This window comes from Macaca nemestrina, chromosome 3 (genome assembly GCF_043159975.1).
Source record: "Macaca nemestrina isolate mMacNem1 chromosome 3, mMacNem.hap1, whole genome shotgun sequence".
NCBI lineage: Eukaryota > Metazoa > Chordata > Mammalia > Primates > Cercopithecidae > Macaca > Macaca nemestrina.
In genome coordinates, this window is record NC_092127.1 from 80,464,194 (window position 1) to 80,484,394 (window position 20,201).

The window sequence follows — 20,201 nt, forward strand, 5'->3', positions numbered from 1 at the left end:
TGAATTGTGTAACAATGGCTCCAGGCAACACTACAGCTGTGTCCAAGAGCTGGACCAGAGAAGGCTTTTCCTGGAACCAGAGGAGAATGGGAAAATGGCCAGGGTCAAGCAGTAATTCCATGGATAGCAAGAGGCAAGGTCAGAACAGAGCTTCTGCACCCCAGGGACTCGGATTATACATGCACCCCTCCCATCACCCTCAACCCATCCCAGCCTCACGGAGGGACGTGCAAGGAGTGGGAGACAGAGGTTCTGCCACCTGCCTGATAAGAACGATTATTCTAGAAGGACCCTCCAGGAGGGACCTTGGCAGAGTCAGGAAGATGGTCGCTGGAGCATGGGAAAGAGGTTTAGGGTTGGAGATCCAGGAATCAGCAGCATGTAGACGATAATGGAAGTCATCACAGTGGAAGAACATGACTACACATGAGGTGGAACTGGTAAGGGTTGTTATTGGGAGGGTCACAGACCTCCTTGCAGAGCTGAAAAAAGCTATGAACTCCTTCCTAGAAAAATGCACGCACACACACACACACCCCCCCCAAATGTAGTGTATAATTATAGGAAATTCACAGAGTAAAGTTAAAAGAATGAGAGAGAAGAAAGCTGAAGATGGATGCCTAGGGAATCACCCCCATGATTAGGAGGATACTACAAAGTAAATACAGCAAGATCAAAGGAACAGAAGAGCCAAGGGAGTGGTAGCAAAGAAGCCTTGGAAAGGGAAGTTTCCAGCATGTCAGATAGAGTGAAACTGAAAGAAGACATTTAGCTTGACAATTAGACATAGGTGACTTTTGGCCAGTAAGTACAATATATTGTCAAGCACACAGTATTATAATGACTTGAGTTTCTGAGCACAGTGCCTGGGACATGGTATCATGATAAATGCTTGTAAATATTAGATGAATTAATTCATTAATTTCAGTAGCATGTTGGCAGGAGAAGCCAGATTGCAGAGGGCAGAAGTAGTGATAGGGATTTCAAAAATAATAGTAGTGAATGATTTATGGCACTCAACACAGCTGTGTATGAACAAAAGAAGACAGCTGAAGTGGTAATGACAGAGGTTTTTATGGATGATGAGACTTGGGCATGTTTGTATAAGACGAGAGAATAAAACTGTGGAGAGGAAGGGACCAAAGATGTCAGAGGGAGGGGAAGGAGTTAAGTAACTGAATAGAATCAGGGTCATGGCAAGAGAGTGTGGGATAGAGTTCAACAGCGGTAAAATTTACCCTGGAAAAGATGCATGCCATCTGCTAAAGAAAAGAGAGCAGAAAGAAGAGTAGAGGCATAAGGCAACCAACACTTAGTATCTACTATGCACAGGAGTTGTATTAGGTTGTCTTACTTAATCCATCCAATAATTCTTTGGAGTAGGCATTATTAATTTCATTTTTTAGATAAGAAAACTGAGGCTCATAGAAATTGGGCAACATGCTCAAGTTGACACAGCCAGAAATTGATAGAGCTCCGGTTTGCCAATTTCAAAGCCCATGCTTTTACAGACATTAAAGTTTTGAGGTGCCAAAGATGAAAAGGGAGTTACAGAAGTTCATAACTGATAGTTTCTACATTTACAGGTATTAGAAGGCTGCTGGGAGTAAGACTGAGTGTTGCATTAGGAAGAGAGGTAGAGTTGGGACAGCCACTGTGAAGAATAAATTGTTTTGCAACATTAGGGACCCAGATTTAAAAAAAAACACCCACACATGCACATAGATATTAAAACGTGTTAAACAAAAATAACTGTAGATCTACACGTTTTTTACCTCACTTGCAAAGCTGTTGCAATTCAACTAAATAACAACAGCGTTTTTCTAACAGCTGCCCACATGTAATTCCTTTCTGTGGCCACAGTAGGGCAGGAGTTCTCTTTTATAGGAACCATAGTCCTGCATAATTTTATCCTCAACCAAGTGTATTTTTGATACTTTGAGATTTACAAACTATATTCACAAGCATAATGAAAAGGCAAACTTATTTTAAAGAAACTTGCCTCAATGCTGTGATCAAGTAAATGCAATTAAACATTACATAAATGGGAAAAGCTGCATCCCACAGCATTTGAGCATATCTTTAAAATGCAAATGATTTACTTCTTTAATGATGAAAGAAAAAATCTTGTGAAAGCATCATTTTCAGATGAATAAAATATCAAACCCATGGTATTTTTTATATCTAGTTGCCTTACAAATATTTTACACATAGGCTTGTAAACTAAAAAAGAAAAAAAAAGGTGTATTTGGCACGTTTTGGTAATTGAATCTTAAAAATAAATAATTTCTAGCTAAGCTTTCAAAAGTATACTTACTAGATTTCATTTTTCAATTCAGAAATTTAAAGAGAATTAATAACAAAAATGGTCTACAACACCATTATACAGATGATTCCTCTTTTTAAAAAATAAGATGACATGTTTGGAGTTATAAATTCAAAGAGTACAAATAATTTTAAAAATGCAAAGCAAATGTCACCTTCCCCTTATCATCTTCTCCCCTTCCCTATTGCTTCTCCCTGAAAGTAACCACTGTTAGATTCTTGCGATTGAAGAACATTTTCCCAAGGAATGTTTTACCCTAAGATTAGGAAGGCATTTAAAACAACAGGCTTTAATCACTTCAAAATAATTTGAACCAGAAGCCAGGTTGCAATTTGGTTGCACATGTGAAATGTGGCGATGGCCTCAGAACCAAAACTCCAAGTAAATGGCCAGCTATTCCCCCACCATTCCCACTGACACCTTTCAGAGAGAATGGGAAATCAAAGTGCCTGCTCACCTCCAGAAATGATCTTTCCAGAGGTAAAACATTTGGGGTATGCTTAAGCAGCAGCTGTTCCTGCTGTCTGCCAGAAGCCCAGAAAAAAGACTCTATCTCCTGGGCTGTCAATATGGTCCTTTCTTACACACTGAGATCAATTTAACAAAACAAAACAAAACAAAAATATTCTAGCTTAGAAATGACAAGGAATTTAGCCATACACATTGAAAAGTGTGTTTTACATATATCCTGAATAAAGTATCTAACTTTTAAAGAATGTTGTAAAATATTTCCATATGTACATTATATCAAAGTACTTTCCCCAAGTTCAGTTGAAAGGAAATACCCAGAGCATTAGGCCCATCAGAAATGATGTCTCCAGTTGTGGTTTTCAGATGCCCTGCCATGCATTTGCCCAGAAGTAATCAAAGACAGCTTGATACTATCAGCCCGTCTGTGTGTGTGTGGGTGTGTGTGTAATTTCTTACAAAGAGGGAAAAAAAATCATTTTGGGTAAAACATGATACAGGAGGGTATCAGTTGGCTTTCTGGTTTATTTTCAATATTATCACTGCTCTTCAATCGTTCAAAATGAGAAGACTTCATCCTGGCCATCTTGACATACTTTCCGTGTTTCTCTGAAAGTAGGTAAGAAGACAGCTCTTGTACTGCAAGCAGGAAAGAGGCTTACTGAGCATCTCTACCATGAACCACGTGCTCTGTGACATGGACAACACCAGGTATTTCAGCAACCCTCAGAACCTCTGAAATTATGATTACTTATCTTCATTTTTACAGGTGAGGTGACTAAGATGGAAAGAAGGTAAGAAAATTGCTTAGTCACCTAACTGGTTAATAGTAGACCTATGATTTAAACCCATGTTTGTCTAACACCCAATCATACACAGTTTGTACCACATCGTTGTGAAAGGACAGTTCAAGATCCATCTGGGTGAAAATCAGCTAGGAAATCTGTTACCATGAAAATTCTTGGTCTGATTTGCAGAAGTTCTGATTGGGAACATCTTTGATGGAGCTCGGGTATCTGAATTTTAACAAGTTTCCCAGAAGAATCCCTAGTGAATCTAAAGTGTGAGACCATTGACAATATTGTTAAGTTCAGATTTTTGAAACAGAAAAGGAAATTTCAGAAGACAAACCTCATGGGAGCTTCTGATGCCAATTTCTGAAGACATGGCAATCCCAAGTGTTTTCTTCACTGCTGATCCTGTCCTTTGCATTACCTCTTAGCTTTGTGTTACATTGAGTAGAGTGATCTTTGACTCTAAACAGAGTTACCAGCTTCCTCTGCTTGAAATTCCCTCAGAAGAAGTCAGTCTTTCAACCCACCATCAGCAATTACAAAACTAAAAATATAAACACTCCTTAAGGAGGGAACACGTTGACTCACATGAAACGAGCATGTGCGTGGGTTTGGGTGTCTTGGGCAGGGGTTCCAGGATTATGTCCAGAAGGGGAGCACACATTTAGGGTTAGCATGCCCATTGGTCCACTGAATTATTTGCTTTTGGGGTGGGATATTGGCAGGAGAAAGCCAGAGCAGCACCCTCTAAAGCACGGGACCCAGAGGAGAGGCCCCTTGTCTGAGGGCCGCACTGGTCCTAGAGATGAATGGTAAGGACCCAGACAACCTGGTGCCTGGAGAACTCCCTAACCTCATTTCTGTTGTGCTTTCCCTCAGCTTCAGGACTTCCTCCTGCCTCCAGACTATTCTCTGCTGGAAAGCTCTTTCCCACATATCCTCATGGCCACTCTCCTCACTGCCTTCAGGTCTTTGCTTCAATGTCCCCTTCTTAGGGAAGCCTCTCCTCACCAGTGTATTCAAACTGCAACCATCTACTTCCGCCCTGCATTCCATCCCTTTTACCTATTTTCTATTTTGTATAGCATTTATTGTTCATATCATGTTTTTTACTTACTTACCTACTGACATATTACTTATTCCTTCATTCATTTATTGTCTGTCAGCCCTCACTGGAAGGTAACCTCCAGTAAGGCGGGGATTTTTGTCTATTTTGTTCATCTTAGTGCCTACATTAGCACTTTGTACAGTCAACGAATTGTAAATAAAACTTGACTGATTGTGAAGAAATTTTAAAAATCAGGGGCTTGGTGTCTTTCCCATCTTACATATAAGGGAAATGTTAGGCATTGGAGCAGGATATCCTGGCTGTCACTAGGGGACGACGTAAATTCAGAGATAATGTTGAATGGGGTGAGGGAGAATGATGACGATTTTCATTTAGCGACCCTATCCTCTTTCATCTCCCCCACATGGTCAAAAAAATGAATTTTCCTGAGGGAATCCCTTGAGAATGTCACAGAGAGCATGGTTGAAGAAGCAGCAATCAACACCTTATTTTATCCATGGGATAAAGGAGTGGTAAGACTCCATGACTCTCTCTTTTGCTTGTTCTCTCTTAAAAACAGAATTGTAGGGCCGGGCGCGGTGGCTCACGCCTGTAATCCCAGCAATTTGGGAGGCCAAGGTGGGTGGATCACCTGAGGTCAGGAGTTCGAGACCAGCCTGACCAACATGCGAAACCCCGTCTCTACTAAAAATACAAAAATTAGCTGGGCGTGGTGGTGGGCGCCTGTAATCCCAACTACTAGGGAGGGTGAGGCAGGAGAATCACTTGAACCCGGGAGGTGGAGGTTGCAGTGAGCTGAGATTATACCATTGCACTCCAGCCTGGGTGACAGAGCTAGACTTTGTCTCAAAAAAAAAAAAAAAAAAAAAAAAGAGAGAGAAAATTGTGGGAATTACCAATCAGGAAAATATTTCAACATAAACATATATTAGCTTAAAATTCTATGAAGGAAATGGAATGGTAATGTATGTCAAAAAGGCTGGGCACAGTGGCTCACGCCTGTAATCCCAGCACTTTGGGAGGCTGAGGCGGGCGGATCACGAGGTCAGGAGATCGAGACCATCCTGGCTAACACGGTGAAAACCCGTCTCTACTAAAAATATAAAAAATTAGCCAGGTGCGGTGGCGGGCGCCTGTAATCCCAGCTACTCAGGAGGCAGGAGAATGGTGTGAACCCAGAAGCGGAGCTTGCAGTGAGCTGAGATCGCGCCACTGCACTCCAGCCTGGGCGACAGAGCAAGACTCCACCTAAAAATATATATATATATGTCAAAAAGAAAAAGGGGTGACACAGTGGCTTACATCTATAATTCCATCGCTTTTGGAGGTCGAGGCAGGAGAATCACTTTGAGGCCAGGAGTTTGAGACCAGCCTAGGCAATGTAGCAAGACTCCATCTTTTTTTTTTTTTTAAAAAACAAAAACCATTTTACAAATTAGCCAGGTGTGGTGGTACATGCCTGTAGTCCCAGCTGCTTGGAAGGCTGAAGCAGAGGATTGTTTGAGCCCAAAAGTTTGATGTTGCAGTGAATTAGGATGGCACCAGTGAACTCCAGCCCAGTGAACAGAGCAAGACCCTGTCTCTAAAAAAAAAAAAAAAATCAAAATGGAAGAAAAAAGAAAAAGAAAGAATATAAAACTTCCAAATGTCAGAAAAGCTTATTCCTGTCTTTTTGAAAATGGCTACTATACCATAAAAAAGAACAAGATCATGTCCTTTGCAGGAACATGGATAGAGCTGGAGGCCATTATCCTTAGCAAACTAATGCAGGAACAGAAAACCAAATTCTGCATGTTCTCACTTATAAGTGGGAGCTAAATGATGAGAACACATGGACACACAGAGGGGAACAACACACATTGAGGCCTATCGCAGGGTGGAGGGTGTGAGGACGGAGAGGATCAGGAAAAATAACTAATGGGTACTAGGCTTAATACCTGCGTGATAAAATAATCTATACAACAAATTCCCATGACATAAGTTTACCTATATAACAAACCTGCACATATACCACTGAACTTAAAATAAAAGTTAAAAATAAATAAATATATAAAAAAAACTCAAAAAATGGCTACTATGGACCTTTTGATACGCTTAAAAATTGATAAAACAGTTCTCTTTAAAAGTATTACAATTTTCACTCTGTTGGAAATTATATCCATTGCAAGGATTTACATTTTGAGTGAAAACTTTTAGATAACAATCTGAAAATGTGCAAGAGTCTACATAACTTTCCAAAATGTTAAGGGGTACTCAAGTAAAAAGAAATATTTAAAGATCATTGCACTGTACCATTGTTTTAGTGGTATGCTGCTATGTAACAAATCACCTCAAAATTGAATGGGATTTATAAAGCAGCCATTTTATTTTTTCCTACCATTCATTGGGCTGATTAGACTTAACAAGGCAGTTTTCTGCTGGTCTCACTTAAGGTCTCTCATGCAATCACAATCAGATGGCAGCTGTGGCTAGAAGCAGTCATCTAAAGCAGGGTCCCAAACTATGAGCTAAGGACCAAATCTGACCTGACATCAGTTTTTGTAAACAGAACTTTATTGGAACATAGCCATGACCATTTGTTTATGTATTGTCTAGGGCTACTGACACTCTACAATGGCAGAATTGAGTAGTTGTGACAGAGAGACCATATGGCCTGTGACATCTTTATATGACTTACACTAAGATGCAATAAACATGTTAATTTTCTTCAAGACCACTTGTTCTTTAGACAAGTCAAGCTGTAAGCTTATTTTCAACCCTAGAATGAGAGAAAGCTGAGAGAGTAAAGCCTTTAGGCTATTTGCACATGCCAAGGAATATAGAAGCTGAATGAGTATCAAGGGAATTTGGTCAACAAATTTGATCCTTTTCCTCCTTAATGGTAGGTGGTTGGTGCCTAAATTATCTAGGGGATTGCATAATTTAAATATCCCCTAATGCAGAGGAGGATTTATTTGCTCCTAACTGAAACAGTTTAGGAAAGCTTTTCTTTTGCTGGTCTCCCTTAGGATGGAAAAGTAGCCCTGGGGCCACACAGGTATACTAAAAGCTATGTGCTGACAGGGATGTTCCTTCTTAGTGGTTAACGATTAGTTCACACATTTCAGGTTTATTGGCCTCTAAATATTGAGAGTGAATTGGATTGCCTGTATTTTTTCATACAAGCTATTTCTTGACTTAAGGCATTTGCACATGTTGGTTTCTATGTCTGGAGTGTTCTCCCTTTCTGTCACCCAGCCAACACCTACTTATCTTTGTTGTGAGCTTAAACATCATTTTCTCAGAAAAAGCCTCCCTTAACTCCCCCATGAGGTTCCCTTTCCATATTGTTTCACAGCACTGTGGACTTTCTTTTTGTGACTATAATCCTAGTGTGTGCAACAACAAATGTGTTTATGTTCCCCATTTAACATTGTCTCTCCTGTGTGCCATGAGGCAAGAGAAGAGTCTCATCTGCTTTGTTGATTACTGTATTAACACTTACCCAGCGGCACAGTTTCTGGTACAGTGTAGTTTCTAACAAATATTTGTAGAGTGAATGAATGAAAGCCAAAGCAATTATAAAAGAATGTAAATGTTTGGCAAAAACACTTACATAATCCTTTAGGTTAAGAAACATTTAAGATTAAAAATTATTGAATAGCTAATATTTTGGAAACCCAAAAAGCATCTTTTCATTCAGAATTATTGCAGATCTTACCCTTTAATTTAGAAAATGTTAGGGACTGAATGTTTGTGTCCCCCTCAAAATTTATATGTTGGAATCCTAACTCCCAATGGGATGGTGAGGCTTTGGGGAGGTATTATAATTAGATTTTGAGGATGGAGCCCTGATGACGAGATGAGGGTCCTTCTAAGAAAAGACACGAGATAGGTGATCTCTCCACCACGTGTGGATACAGCAAAGAGATGGCCATCTGCAAACCAGGAAGAGACATGGAATCTGCCAGTGCCTTGATCTTGGACTTAGCTTCCAGAACAGTGAGAACTAAATGTTCAAGCCACTCGGTCTGTGTGGTAGTTTGTTACAGTAGCGTGAACTGAGACAGAAATGAAATTCATAAAGACAGTGTTAACTTCTCTTTTTTTTTTTGAGACGGAGTCTTGCTCTGTAGCCCAGGTTGGAATGCAGTGGCACAATCTCGGCTCACTGCAAGCTCCACCTCCCAGGTTCACGCCATTCTTCTGCCTCAGCCTCCAGGTAGCTGGGACTACAGGCGCCCGCCACCATGCCCAGCTAATTTTTTGTATTTTTAGTGGAGACAGGGTTTCACCGTGTTAGCCAGGATGGTCTCCATCTCCTGACCTCATGATCCGCCCACCTCGGCCTCCCAAAGTGCTAGGATTAGAGGCGTGAGCCACCGCGTCCAGCCAGATAGTGTTAGCTTTTCTACACCTGGTTTAGAATACTGTTTACCACATCTAGTTTTTAAGAAGATGAAACTTTCCCCTTTGCAAGATTTCTAATTCCTTTCCCTTCCATTCATGCGGAGAACTGGTCACACAGAGAACTGGATTCAATCAAAGGCTTGTTTTGGATTTTATAAAATCAAACCCCAAACTCTTTACAGAATCACAGTATTAATAAGTACTTACAACAAAAATTTGTAAAGTACAAGTCATTATCAAACATGTACCAGATATGTATCAGAGCTCCTGGTACCAAGAGCATACTATATTAGTTGTGATCACAGAATAGAACTTGAGTAATATCTAGGGATGTGCTGGTAGTATTTAACCTCCAGCTCTCTGGGGGAAAACAGGATTTTGTAGCATTTGCTGAGGTGTTAATACTCTCACCGTAACAATCTCAAGGTGCCAACCAGACGTCATTGGATGCAAAGCTGGAAAGAGATGCCCACAACTGGCTCTCGCAAGCTGAGGTGAGGTAGCTCCAACACACCAACTTGTACTATTGGACCTAATAATGGCAGAATAATTATTACCAGCAATAAATAACCTACTTTAGAGAAAAATCGTAACATTCAAAACTGCTTCACAATCTTATTCTGTGAGGATTATGTGATTTTAGTTGGTTTGAAGATGCATAGTTTACAGTGAAAGTTGGACATAGCCCTGACTATCAAAACTCTGGAAGCCCAAGCTCTTAATCATTAGGGTAAAGATTATAGGATGTTGTTAAGTTACTAGAACAAACTTGATTTGCTTATTTAAACATTTGGAGATTTAATGTTTTTAAGGGTAAAAGAACCCTTTCAACCCTGTAACAGAATCTATAAGCAATTCAATGGAAGGAGAAATATTAGACTTTAAAAAGACCACTGACTACATTCACATGTCTTTTTAGGAACCTATCAAGAATACTTTGTCACACACCTAGAACTGGATTCAGTAAGAACTTCATTTTGCTTTTTACAAAAATGAAAACCCAGAAGTTACAGAATCCATCTGGGTCACTTGGACAGAGTCGTTACTATGTTAACACCAATCAATGCTCTTTGTCTTCTAAATACTGAACTTCAACACCAGCTTGTGAATTTTAAGAAATAATTCAGTGTAAGTGAAATAATCAGATATATAAGAATGCTCATGTTTTAAAATAGAGAAAAATTGGAAATAGCCCAAATGTTCAAAATAAAGGGAATGTCTAAATTATAGCATGTGAATTTGATACTGCATGCAGCTACTAAAATATTCTTTGAAAAGAAATATAATCACAGGGGTTATGTGGGAGGAAAAAAAGAGTTGAAAGTTTATATATGCAGTGGGCTTCCAGTTTTTACTTAAAATATCTATTTTATTCCTGGAAAACAAGATGGGAAGAAAAACATCCAACTATCACAAATGACTGAGTAGTGGCTGGGCGTGGTGGCTCGAGCCTGTAATCCCAACACTTTAGCAGGCCGAGGCAGGCGGATCTCCTGAGGTCAGGAGTTCGAGACCCGCCTGGCCAACATGGCGAAACCCTGTCTCTACTAAAAATACAAAAATTAGCCAGATGTGGTGGCAGGTGCCTGTAGTCCCAGCTACTCAGGAGGCTGAGGTAGAATGGCTTGAACCCGGGAGGGAGAGGTTGCAGTGAGCTGAGATCGCATCAATGCACTCCAGCCTGGGTGACAGAGTGAGACTCTGTCTCCAAAAAAATAATACAAAGACTAAATAGTGAACTTGAGATTTTTTTATCATTCTGTTTTTCCAAACGTTCCAAAAAGTCTACAAAGATGTTTGTAATTAAAACAATTTAACATACAAGGAATTCTTTGAAAAGAATGTACACCTCAATTCCTTCACTTCCTTATGTTTCTCAAAGTTCACCCATTTCGTATTTTGCTGAAACTTGATAGTTCCCACCAGCTAGAGCCTGTGTGTCCAGTCATGTTGTTGTACCTAACTTGCAGCAGCAAGGAGAGGGAGAAGCCTCCCTCCACCAGCAAGAACTCAGGCTGGGGTGGCAAATTGGCTTTCCCCTCCACAGCAATTTTTCAGAAATTACATCTCAAACCTTTCAAAAACTAGACTGGCCTAAAGAGCAGCCAATTAATTGAATTTAAGTTTTAAGGCACATTATTGAAAGTGCCACTTTTTAGATTGTTACATCAAACACAATAAAACATGATCACAAAACTGCTTGGTGCAGTATATATAAGCCTAAATCATGAGGAAGTGATGTAAATCTGCCTTAGAATTCAAGCTTTTCAATTCTATCCCCATTTTATAATATTTTCAATATTGTGATTAAGTATTATACAAGATAATTAATTCTACTATGCTGGTTGCTTAACAATCTTTGGGATTGGCAGGTGTTTGGGGAAAGCTAACGGATCTCAATCGTTTGAGACTATGAATGTTGACAACAGGAATCCCAGCTATCATTGATTCTGCTGGCATTTATCAGGGTGCCCGATCATTAGACTTACTCACCAACACAGCTGCAAAAATCCTACCAACAGTACAAATGGCTCTGGGTTTTCTATAACCTCTGTCTCTTCTCTCATCAGTAAAATGGGAATAAAGGTGTTGCAGTTGCTGGCAGGACTAAAACAGATTTGGTGGAGTCAGGCACACAGCCAATCAGGGGTACTGTGGTTAAAATGAAATTCTTAAAAGTGAGTTCAAGCGCCAGCTTTGCCACTTACTAGTTCTGTGACTCCTCTCTTCTTCTGCAAAATGCTAATTAAAAATTTTATATACCAAGAACAAGTTAGCTGGCAGTGGGGTAAAGGTGTTATGAGGTCCTATTTTTCTTGCCTTTTACCTTAAGAGGTATTCTTATTTTTTTCTTATTTTTTAGGCAGGGTCTTGGCGAGCTGCCCAGGGTGGTCTCCAACTCCTGGCCTCAAGTTATCCTCCCACCTCAGCATCCCAAGTGTTGGGAATGGGACTACAGGCGCGAGACACTGAGTCTGGTGGTCTAAGAAAAGCATGTTCTTTTTGGTTTTTTGTTTTTTTGAGACCGAGTCTCGCTCTGTCGCACAGGCGAGTGCAGTGGAGCAATCTCGGCTCACTGCAACCTCCGCCTCCCAGATTCAAGCAATTCTCTTGCCTCAACCTCCCGAGTAGCTGGGATTACAGATGTGTACCACCATGCCCAGCTAATTTTTTGTATTTTTAGTACAGACGGGTTTCACCACGCTAGCCAGCATGGTCTCAATCTCCTGACCTCATGATCCACCTGCCTTGGCCTCCTGAAGTACTGGGATTACAGGCATGAGCCATGGCGTCCAGCCAGAAAAGCGTTATTTATAAGAGGTAACTCTCCTCTGCTAAGTAGTTACATCATGCCAGTTAGTAGATACATTTTCCTCAACTGAGGAAAATAGTCAAAATTTACTGTACTCCCCAGGTACTTCAGCTTCTGCATTCCCTGACGGTTCAAGGTCTCTGCTCTCTACTCAGAGATTGGAATAAGCTTGTTATGGCTTTAAGAGATGGTCCTGGCCGTGTGCAGGGGCTCATGCCTGCAATCTCCGCACTTTGGGAGGCCGAGGAGGGCAGATCACTCGAGGTCAGTTCAAGACGAGCCTGGCCAATATGGCAAAACCCCATCTGTACTAAAAATACAAAAACTAGCTGGGTGTGGTGGTGGGTACCTGTAAACCTCTGGAGGCTGAGGCAGAATTGCTTGAAACCAGGAGGTGGAGGTTGCAGTGAGCCGAGATCGAGTCTGGGCAAGAGCGAGGCTCCACTTAAAAAAAAAAAAAAAAAAGTTGCCAGCCAACAAGTTGGGCAGAGTGGCTCATGCCTGTAATCCTGGCACTTTGGGAGGCCAAGGCAGGCAGATTGCTTGAGCCCAGTAGTTTTGAGACCAGCCTAGGAACACAGTAAAACTGTTTCTAAAAAAAACCAAAGATGAGCCAGGCATGGTGGTGCCCACCTGCAGTCCCAGCTACTTGGGAGGCTGGGGCAGAGAATCACTGGAGCCCGGGAGGTGGAGGTTGCAGCAAGTCACGATTGCACACCAGGCTGGGCAGCAGGAGTGAAACGTTGTCTGAGCTGGCAAAAACACTACATAGTTCCCAAGAAAAATGAGGTCTGAATTTTAATATTCTGGTCTGGATAATAAATCCAATGTAGATCAGAAACTATACCCTTGACCCAAGGTTTTATATACAGTAGCTCACTCATTTGTTAAATAAGGAGTTTTGAGCTCTCCAAGATACCATTTTTGAACTGAAGTGACCTAAAAGAACAGAGGGTTTAAAAACAATCTTAAAAAGATTCCATTCCAAGGAACTAGAATACCCAGGTTTCTATCCCGTGAAACTTGCTGATGTAAAGGAGATACTATAATAAGGATCAAAAGGATATTAAAGGTTCAAATAGAAGGGTCATTCCTCCCAAACCACCCCTAAGTCTTAGCCCACAAAGGGAAGGACATTATGCTCCAATGCAGCGGTAGAGCTGTCACCAAAAAAATTCTAGCAATCAGTGACCACCAATTGTTTCTTCAGAAAAAGTAACCCACTGGCTGGGTGTGGTGGCTCGCACCTTATTACCAGCACTTTGGGAGGCCAAGGTGAGTGGATCACCTGAAGTCGGGAGTTTGAGACCAGCGTGACCAACATGGAGAAACCTCGTCTCTACTAAAAAATACAAAATTAGCTGGGCATGGTGGTGCATGCCTGTAATCCCAGCTACTTGGGAGGCTGAGGCAGGAGAATCACTTGAACCCAGAAGGCAGCAGCTGTGGTGAGCCGAGATCGTGCCACTGTACTCCAGCCTACGCAACAAGAGAAACTCCGTCTCAAAAAAACCAAACCAAACCAAACAAACAAACAAAAAAAACAAGAAAAAGTAATCTAAAAATTACAGGGTCTCCAAATACCATACAGAAGCAAAATTTGTATACTAACACATTATAACAGAAAAAGAAAAAAATCATACATACAGCAAGTCTTTTCATTTTTATTACTCAAAAAAGTTTCATTTTTTTATTTAGCTTTTTGACTCTGTGCTTGTGCCTTCAACACTTTCACAACGATTTTCTGCTCCTCGATAAGGAAAGCACGCTTGATCCTAGAAAGGAAAATACCAAATTAATCGTTTCTTTAAAATGAACTTCATTTTTTATTTAGCATAGAGAAGGCAAACATGGTAAAACAACTAAGCAAAGCAATCAGGGAACCCAGGAAACTACAGGAAGCCCACAAATACAGAGTAAAACTTAAAAGCTAAAATTCATTTAAAGCAGGATAATCCTTCAATTTCATGCCAGTAGTTATCTGTTCTTCTCAGTCAAGATAAACTATAAAGTCATCCCCACAGGAGACCACTTATGAGAGTTCTAATTTATTGTTAGGATCCAGGAATAGTGGTATTTCTTGATTTGCAAAAGTCTTAGACTATTTTAACCATATTTTTGAAAATTCCCAGTAAAAAACAACACAGAAGGGGCTATGTGCTAAAAATTAAATTAAAAGGTAAAGGGATATTAGCAAGAGACACCTCACCAAAAGCTAGGATTTTAGAGCCTGTTTACGGCCAATTCCACCATACACTAGCTGCACACTGGACAAATTACCTTCTCTATATTAAGGTACAAAATAGTTTCACACCTATTTAACAGGCAGTTTATGAAGATTAAATTTGGAAAGATTTTTCTCGTCTTTGAACCTCCATCTGGGAGTGCATTTTACGGATCACTATCATTACAGTGTTGTACAGGACCTAGCAAAAAGCAGGTCTTCCTAGCATTTGTTCAATCAGTTACCAAGAGAGGTAAAGCACTCCTCTTGCTTCAACTTAAACCTTCCCCCACCCCATTTCCCATTGGTAACCCTGGTTATCAAATAACCTAGCCTCAAAACTCTGGGTTTTCTAATTTCTTCAAATCTCCCCCAAGTGATCCTATCAGAGACATATACAACTGATGTCACTTAAAAATTCCCTTAACTTACTTAAAGCACAGACCACATGCAGACCTGCTCAGCATCACAGCTAACAATGCTAACTTCTAGGCTATCCTGTAAACCTAAGTTCAAATCTTCAGGAGATAAGGCCTGAGAATTTGTATTTTTAATAAATTTTTAATAAATGTGCCCATCTGATTTTGTGTTCAGCAAAGTTTTAGAACCAAAGGCTGGGGGAAAAAAGCCAAACTTCCTCAGCTTAAAACTCATGACTTAAATCCAATGTACATTTCCATTTTCACCCACAATGTGCCAGATCAGTCTGTACTTTCCTTGCCTGGAATGCCCTTTCTGCACTCCAGGCTGGGCTACAGAGCGATACTCTGTCTCTAAATAAATAAATAAAGCTAATCTACCTTTTACTCTGCAAAATCCCTCATAATCTGGCTTTTCTTTTCTTTTTTTTGAGACAGAGTTTCGCTCTTGTTGCCCAGGCTGGAGTGCAATGGCGCAATCTCAGCTCACCACAACCTGTGCCTCCCAGCTTCCAGCAATTCTCCTGCCTCAGCCTGAGTAGCTGGGATCACAGGCATGCGCCACTACGCCTTTTCGTATTTTTAGTAGAGACGAGGTTTCTCCATGTTGGTCAGGCTGGTCTCAAACTCGCAATCTCAGGTGATCTGCCTGCCTCCGCCTCCCAAACTGTCGGGATTACAGGCGTAAACCACTGCACCTGGCCATAATCTGGCTTTTCTATCTTTGTTGTCCATCATCTCCTGAAACCCTATGCTCCAGGCACATGAGAACACACAGCTCTTCTGTTCCTACACTTTTAACACCTTCCACACTCCATCTATGTTTGTCTAAACCACTAAGAGACTTTCTTACCCACCTCCTGAACAAAACCAAGTTCCTTTTAATCTCCACATCTAGCATAAATATGTCCCCAAATTGTTACTCTGAATATCATTTCTTGCTTTGTGCAGCATCAATTATCCATAGTGAAGGAAGGATTCTCAAGAATGCAACTGGTTTAAAATGAGTTGTTTCACCATTGTACTGATTAGCATACAGTGTAACACACACACACAAGAATCTGCTAAAGCAAGCCCATTTAAGCATTTAACTTACCTGTCACGAACACATTTAGCACACATGGAACCACCATAGGCCCTGCTGACATGTTTCTTTGTTTTGGACAATCTCATAAGAACTTTAGGTCTTACAGCACGAACCTTCATAAGAAAAACATTAAGATTATTTTGTGATGCTTTAACAGAAATTTCCCTAAATTTTGTTAAGTGTTAAGGGCAAGTTTAAAGTAGGTTACAAAGGGAAATAGTATACTGATTTATCTGAAAGGCATTTCACCGCCTTTCTCAGATTGGTTTAAAAAGTCTACGTTCTTGGCAGATTTGGCTCATGGATGATTAGTAATCCTCAACCCTCTTAGTGGTAACCTCTCCTTGATTCATTCCATCATGAAGGGATGAAAGCTCAACAAGTTCAAGACTTGTTAGGCTGCTCAAAGTAAAAGGTACACTTACCCCTCGAAGTCTGCCTGGGCACACACCACATGCAGATTTTGGTGCTTTCCCAACCTTCTTGGTATAAAGGTAAACAATTCTATTACCAGGGGTTCGGGACCTAGAAAGTGAAACAGTCAATAGGTTAGCATTTTGTAGAGTAAATGATAATATATACTTAAAATTTTTAGAAATACTTACAGCCTAGTTTTGTTAGAGGCTGTATTGTAGGAAAGCCTACGTCGGTATGTCAAACGTTGGACCATTCTGAGTGCCTAAATTAAGAACAGAGTAACATGAAGTCTTTCCATTGTAATAGTAGATAAAATCTCAAAACAGCATTATGTGGTCTATTTCATTCACGTACAAATCCTTGTATGTAACACCCTTAAATTAAGATGTATTATTTGGCCAGGCGCGGTGGCTCAAGCCTGTAATCCCAGCACTTCGGGAGGCCGAGACGGGCGGATCACGAGGCCAGGAGATCGAGAGACGATCCCGGCTAACACGGTGAAACCCCGTCTCTACTAAAAAATACAAAAAAACTAGCCGGGCGAGGTGGCGGGCGCCTGTAGTCCCAGCTACTCGGGAGGCTGAGGCAGGAGAACGGCGTAAACCCGGGAGGCGGAGCTTGCAGTGAGCTGAGATCCGGCCACTGCACTCCAGCCTGGGTGACAGAGCAAGACTCCGTCTCAAAAACAAAAACAAAAAAAAAACAAAACAAAAAAAAAAAAGATGTATTATTTATGGAACATTTCCACCTTTCAAAACTACTTGTATTTAAAGGTGACTGATAAACAAGAGGCCAAGAATGTTAGCTTTCCTGATGGTAATCAAATGTGGTACTTCCTTAACATTGTGATGACCAGGCTCCTTACTCAGAGTCTGATTTTGTTTGGAGTGGTGTCCAGAAAAGGGCTACGAGACCAGTTGGAGAAACACTGCTTTCAACAAAGAGCACAAGAAGTGAGCTCTGAAGTCCAATCCTTAACTATGCCATTTATTGGGAATACACAGGGCAAGGAGCTAGCCTCCTTCTCTCTAAAATGGGAATTCTGCCTACTTTATACAGCTGTCATTAGGATTAAACGACGTGAGCTATCCCTCCCAACACAATGCCTGGCACATGTATCAGGGTTCAGTGTCTTGCCCTAAAGCACCACCTGCGTAAAGGCATACCCTTTAATACTAATTTTGGTATTACACAAGTTTCCTTGGGTTATGACACCTGCTTTCTTCCCACTTCTGGCAACTTGATGTTATTTAGCAAAGCGGTTATACAGATACGCATATGAGCAACTTCGTTAAGTGAACTACCCAAAGTAAAACATAATCAACATTTGAACTAATTGTCTTCCCATTCCGCACCTTGTAACCACTTCATAACATTATTTTGTTATTTAAAAGAGCCTGCATTTGTTGCCACAAGCCTCTCACTATAAAATTAAACTCAAACAGAACTACCAGACACCAAAACTTGACACGTAAAGTCAGTGCGAGTGATTTATGAAGCCACTATTCTGTTTGCATCTCCAAAAGCAAGACAGAAACTTCTCTCTCACTAACACATTTTTCTCTTCCTAGACATGGGCCTTGGAAACAGAAGCCAAATAGCGAAACCACCACCCGAACTTGCCGGTCCCCGCCCTCCCAAAGACTGAGGACGTGTACAGGCGTGCTGTGGAAACGTGGGTGCAAAATCTGAAAACGTTCGGCGATTTCCCAGTCTCAGACCGCCAAACCACAACTCGTTTGTCTCCAAACGCTGCACTTGGAAAGGAGCAAACTCCCGGGTGGTGAGCTCTGGCTACTCGCGGCTTTGGAGGGGCCACCAAGAACAAGGGATTTCCGAAGATCAAAGAAAGGAACTTCCTCACCACCAACCTCCCTGTTGTGCCCCTTACCCCTACGCCACCTCAAATGAATGCTCCTGAGAGCGCTAGGCTTCCTCAGCTCCTCGGATGGCAGCCGATTGTGAATGAAATAAAGACAGGGAAAAATAGAACAACAGCCATACCTGCAGACAACGTCCCCGGAAGAGGAAGAAAAATGCCTTTGCGAGTTCAAAGGTCAAATAGAATTGCGCAGGACAGGAAGTTACGTCAGAACCAGAGGCACGGCGGAGAGTGCGTATCCGTGTTGTACGGAAGCCGACGCACCTCTCCGACGTGGGCGGAGATGCAGGGAACCGCCACGTTGTACGGCAAGCAACTTGCCGCCCCACTGTGGGCGGGGATGCAAACTGGCTGTCTCTATCAAGGCCACGCAGAAATCTATTGGGAATCGCTGTAGAAACAAACGCAAATGACAAGCCGCAAAGGGCAGAGGTGGGACAAAGTCAACTTCCTTCGTTTTCATGGAAGCTACATGTTTAATCTAAAGGGCTCCAGCTCTGTCGTTAGACCTGTGTTTAAATCCCAACTCTTGACATTTATGGTTAAGGGACCTTCGAGGACCTTCCCTTCTTTAACCTTCCCTTCTCTTTCCTTGTCATTTATTCAGAGCACAAGCTTTACAAACAAATTGGGATTTTAATCCAGTGTCTTCTAATTATTAGCTGTGTTACTTTGAGCAAGCCCTTAAATCTCTAAAAGGAAGATATTAGGAACTACCCTGCCGTGTTATGTCATGATCAAAGGCATTATGAAGTTAAAGTACTTAGCACAGGGCCTTATAGAGAGGAAGTGCTCAGTAAATGATTGCTAATCTTATGATTATGTACAAAGAGCTACTTGAGGCTTTTCATGGGTGGTAAAGTTTAACCTTTAAAACAGTACGTAAAATTTTACATTAAGTGCACGTGTGTATTTTTCTGAGAGGTGGGTCCCTGGCTTTCATCACCCTGTCAAAGGGATTCATGACCTCTAAAAAAGTAAAGAACTCTTTGCCTGGGCTCTAAGGGAGAATGCTAAAAGGACCTTTAAGTTTTTAGTCTTAGATTAGGCTCCCTGGAAACACACCTCAGAGAGACTTGAGTGTTGGTTTATGGGGAGCGCTCTTAGAATGCACCTCCAGGAAGCTGAGAAAGGTGGGGTCAGGTGATTCACAACGTGGTTGCAACTGAGGCCTCAGCTGTTCCAACAGGGAGCTCTGGAATTAGGATAAACATAGTTGTCCCAAACAAGCTAGGAAGCTCTGCCTTTGTGCTCCCACATCAGCCAGTTCTTGGCATGCTGCTCCCTGAGCATGGGTGAAGCGCTTTCCTGAAGCTGAAGGTAACGTCCAGTGAGGAAGAGAGCTGTGAGGCAGCTGCATTGCCCCAGAAGAGAGGATTTGGGTAGAATATCCCAGTACCCACTCAAATTTCCTTCTAGGATTTCTAATCTATCTGGCAAATCAAGAAAGCAGGCAAGTGACTGAGGGCATGTAGTCTGTCTTGAACTGTGAGGCCTATTAATTCTATCAAGCCTCACATCACTGCCATCTTTGTCACAACACCAGATGGAAGGCTCTGGTTATATCCTTCCCTCTGCTCACTCTCAAATAGCTGCTTCTCCCCTGACCTTGTCATCAACTGCTTCCCTCTTTTCCAGTCCTTTGATTTTTGTCTTCTGAAATCTTTTTCGTCTCTGTGCCAGGCATTGAGATGGAAGCTTGCATAGAGAGACAAATGTGGTTTTTGAATAAATGCACAAATGAATATATTTACTTGCAATATGTTCTCTATATTTCAAGAGAGACTTTGCAGAGCAGAAGAGAACAGGAGAT

The 20,201-nt window shown here is 41.4% G+C and overlaps 1 protein-coding gene and 1 long non-coding RNA gene across 2 annotated transcripts; one reads left to right on the forward strand and one right to left on the reverse strand.

Annotated features, from left to right (window-relative positions):
• The first annotated feature begins 250 nt into the window (after nt 1–250).
• LOC105486280 (uncharacterized) lies at nt 251–18,187 on the forward strand. Its single transcript, XR_011621115.1, has 3 exons — nt 251–440; nt 3,411–3,505; nt 18,078–18,187. It is a non-coding gene; the product is annotated as an uncharacterized lncRNA (long non-coding RNA).
• On the reverse strand, nt 14,007–18,504 carry LOC105486278 (ribosomal protein L34). The gene is made up of 5 exons (XM_011749088.3): nt 18,409–18,504; nt 16,695–16,768; nt 16,515–16,614; nt 16,099–16,202; nt 14,007–14,134 (listed from the first exon to the last, which is right to left on the reverse strand). Exons 2-5 carry the CDS (start codon nt 16,757–16,759, stop codon nt 14,050–14,052), a joined length of 354 nt encoding a protein of 117 aa, XP_011747390.1. The 5' UTR covers nt 16,760–16,768; nt 18,409–18,504; the 3' UTR covers nt 14,007–14,049.
• Between the last annotated feature and the right edge of the window lie 1,697 nt (nt 18,505–20,201).

Excerpts from the sequence above, each read along its gene's own strand:
- LOC105486278 (XM_011749088.3), bottom strand. The coding sequence starts at position 16,759 with ATGGTCCAACGTTTGACATACCGACGTAGGCTTTCCTACAATACAGCC. Across the intron at positions 16,203-16,514 it reads GCCCAGGCAGACTTCGAGGG|GTTCGTGCTGTAAGACCTAA; the intron begins GTAAGTGTACCT and ends TTTCTTATGAAG. Across the intron at positions 14,135-16,098 it reads GCTAAATGTGTTCGTGACAG|GATCAAGCGTGCTTTCCTTA; the intron begins GTAAGTTAAATG and ends TTTCCTTTCTAG.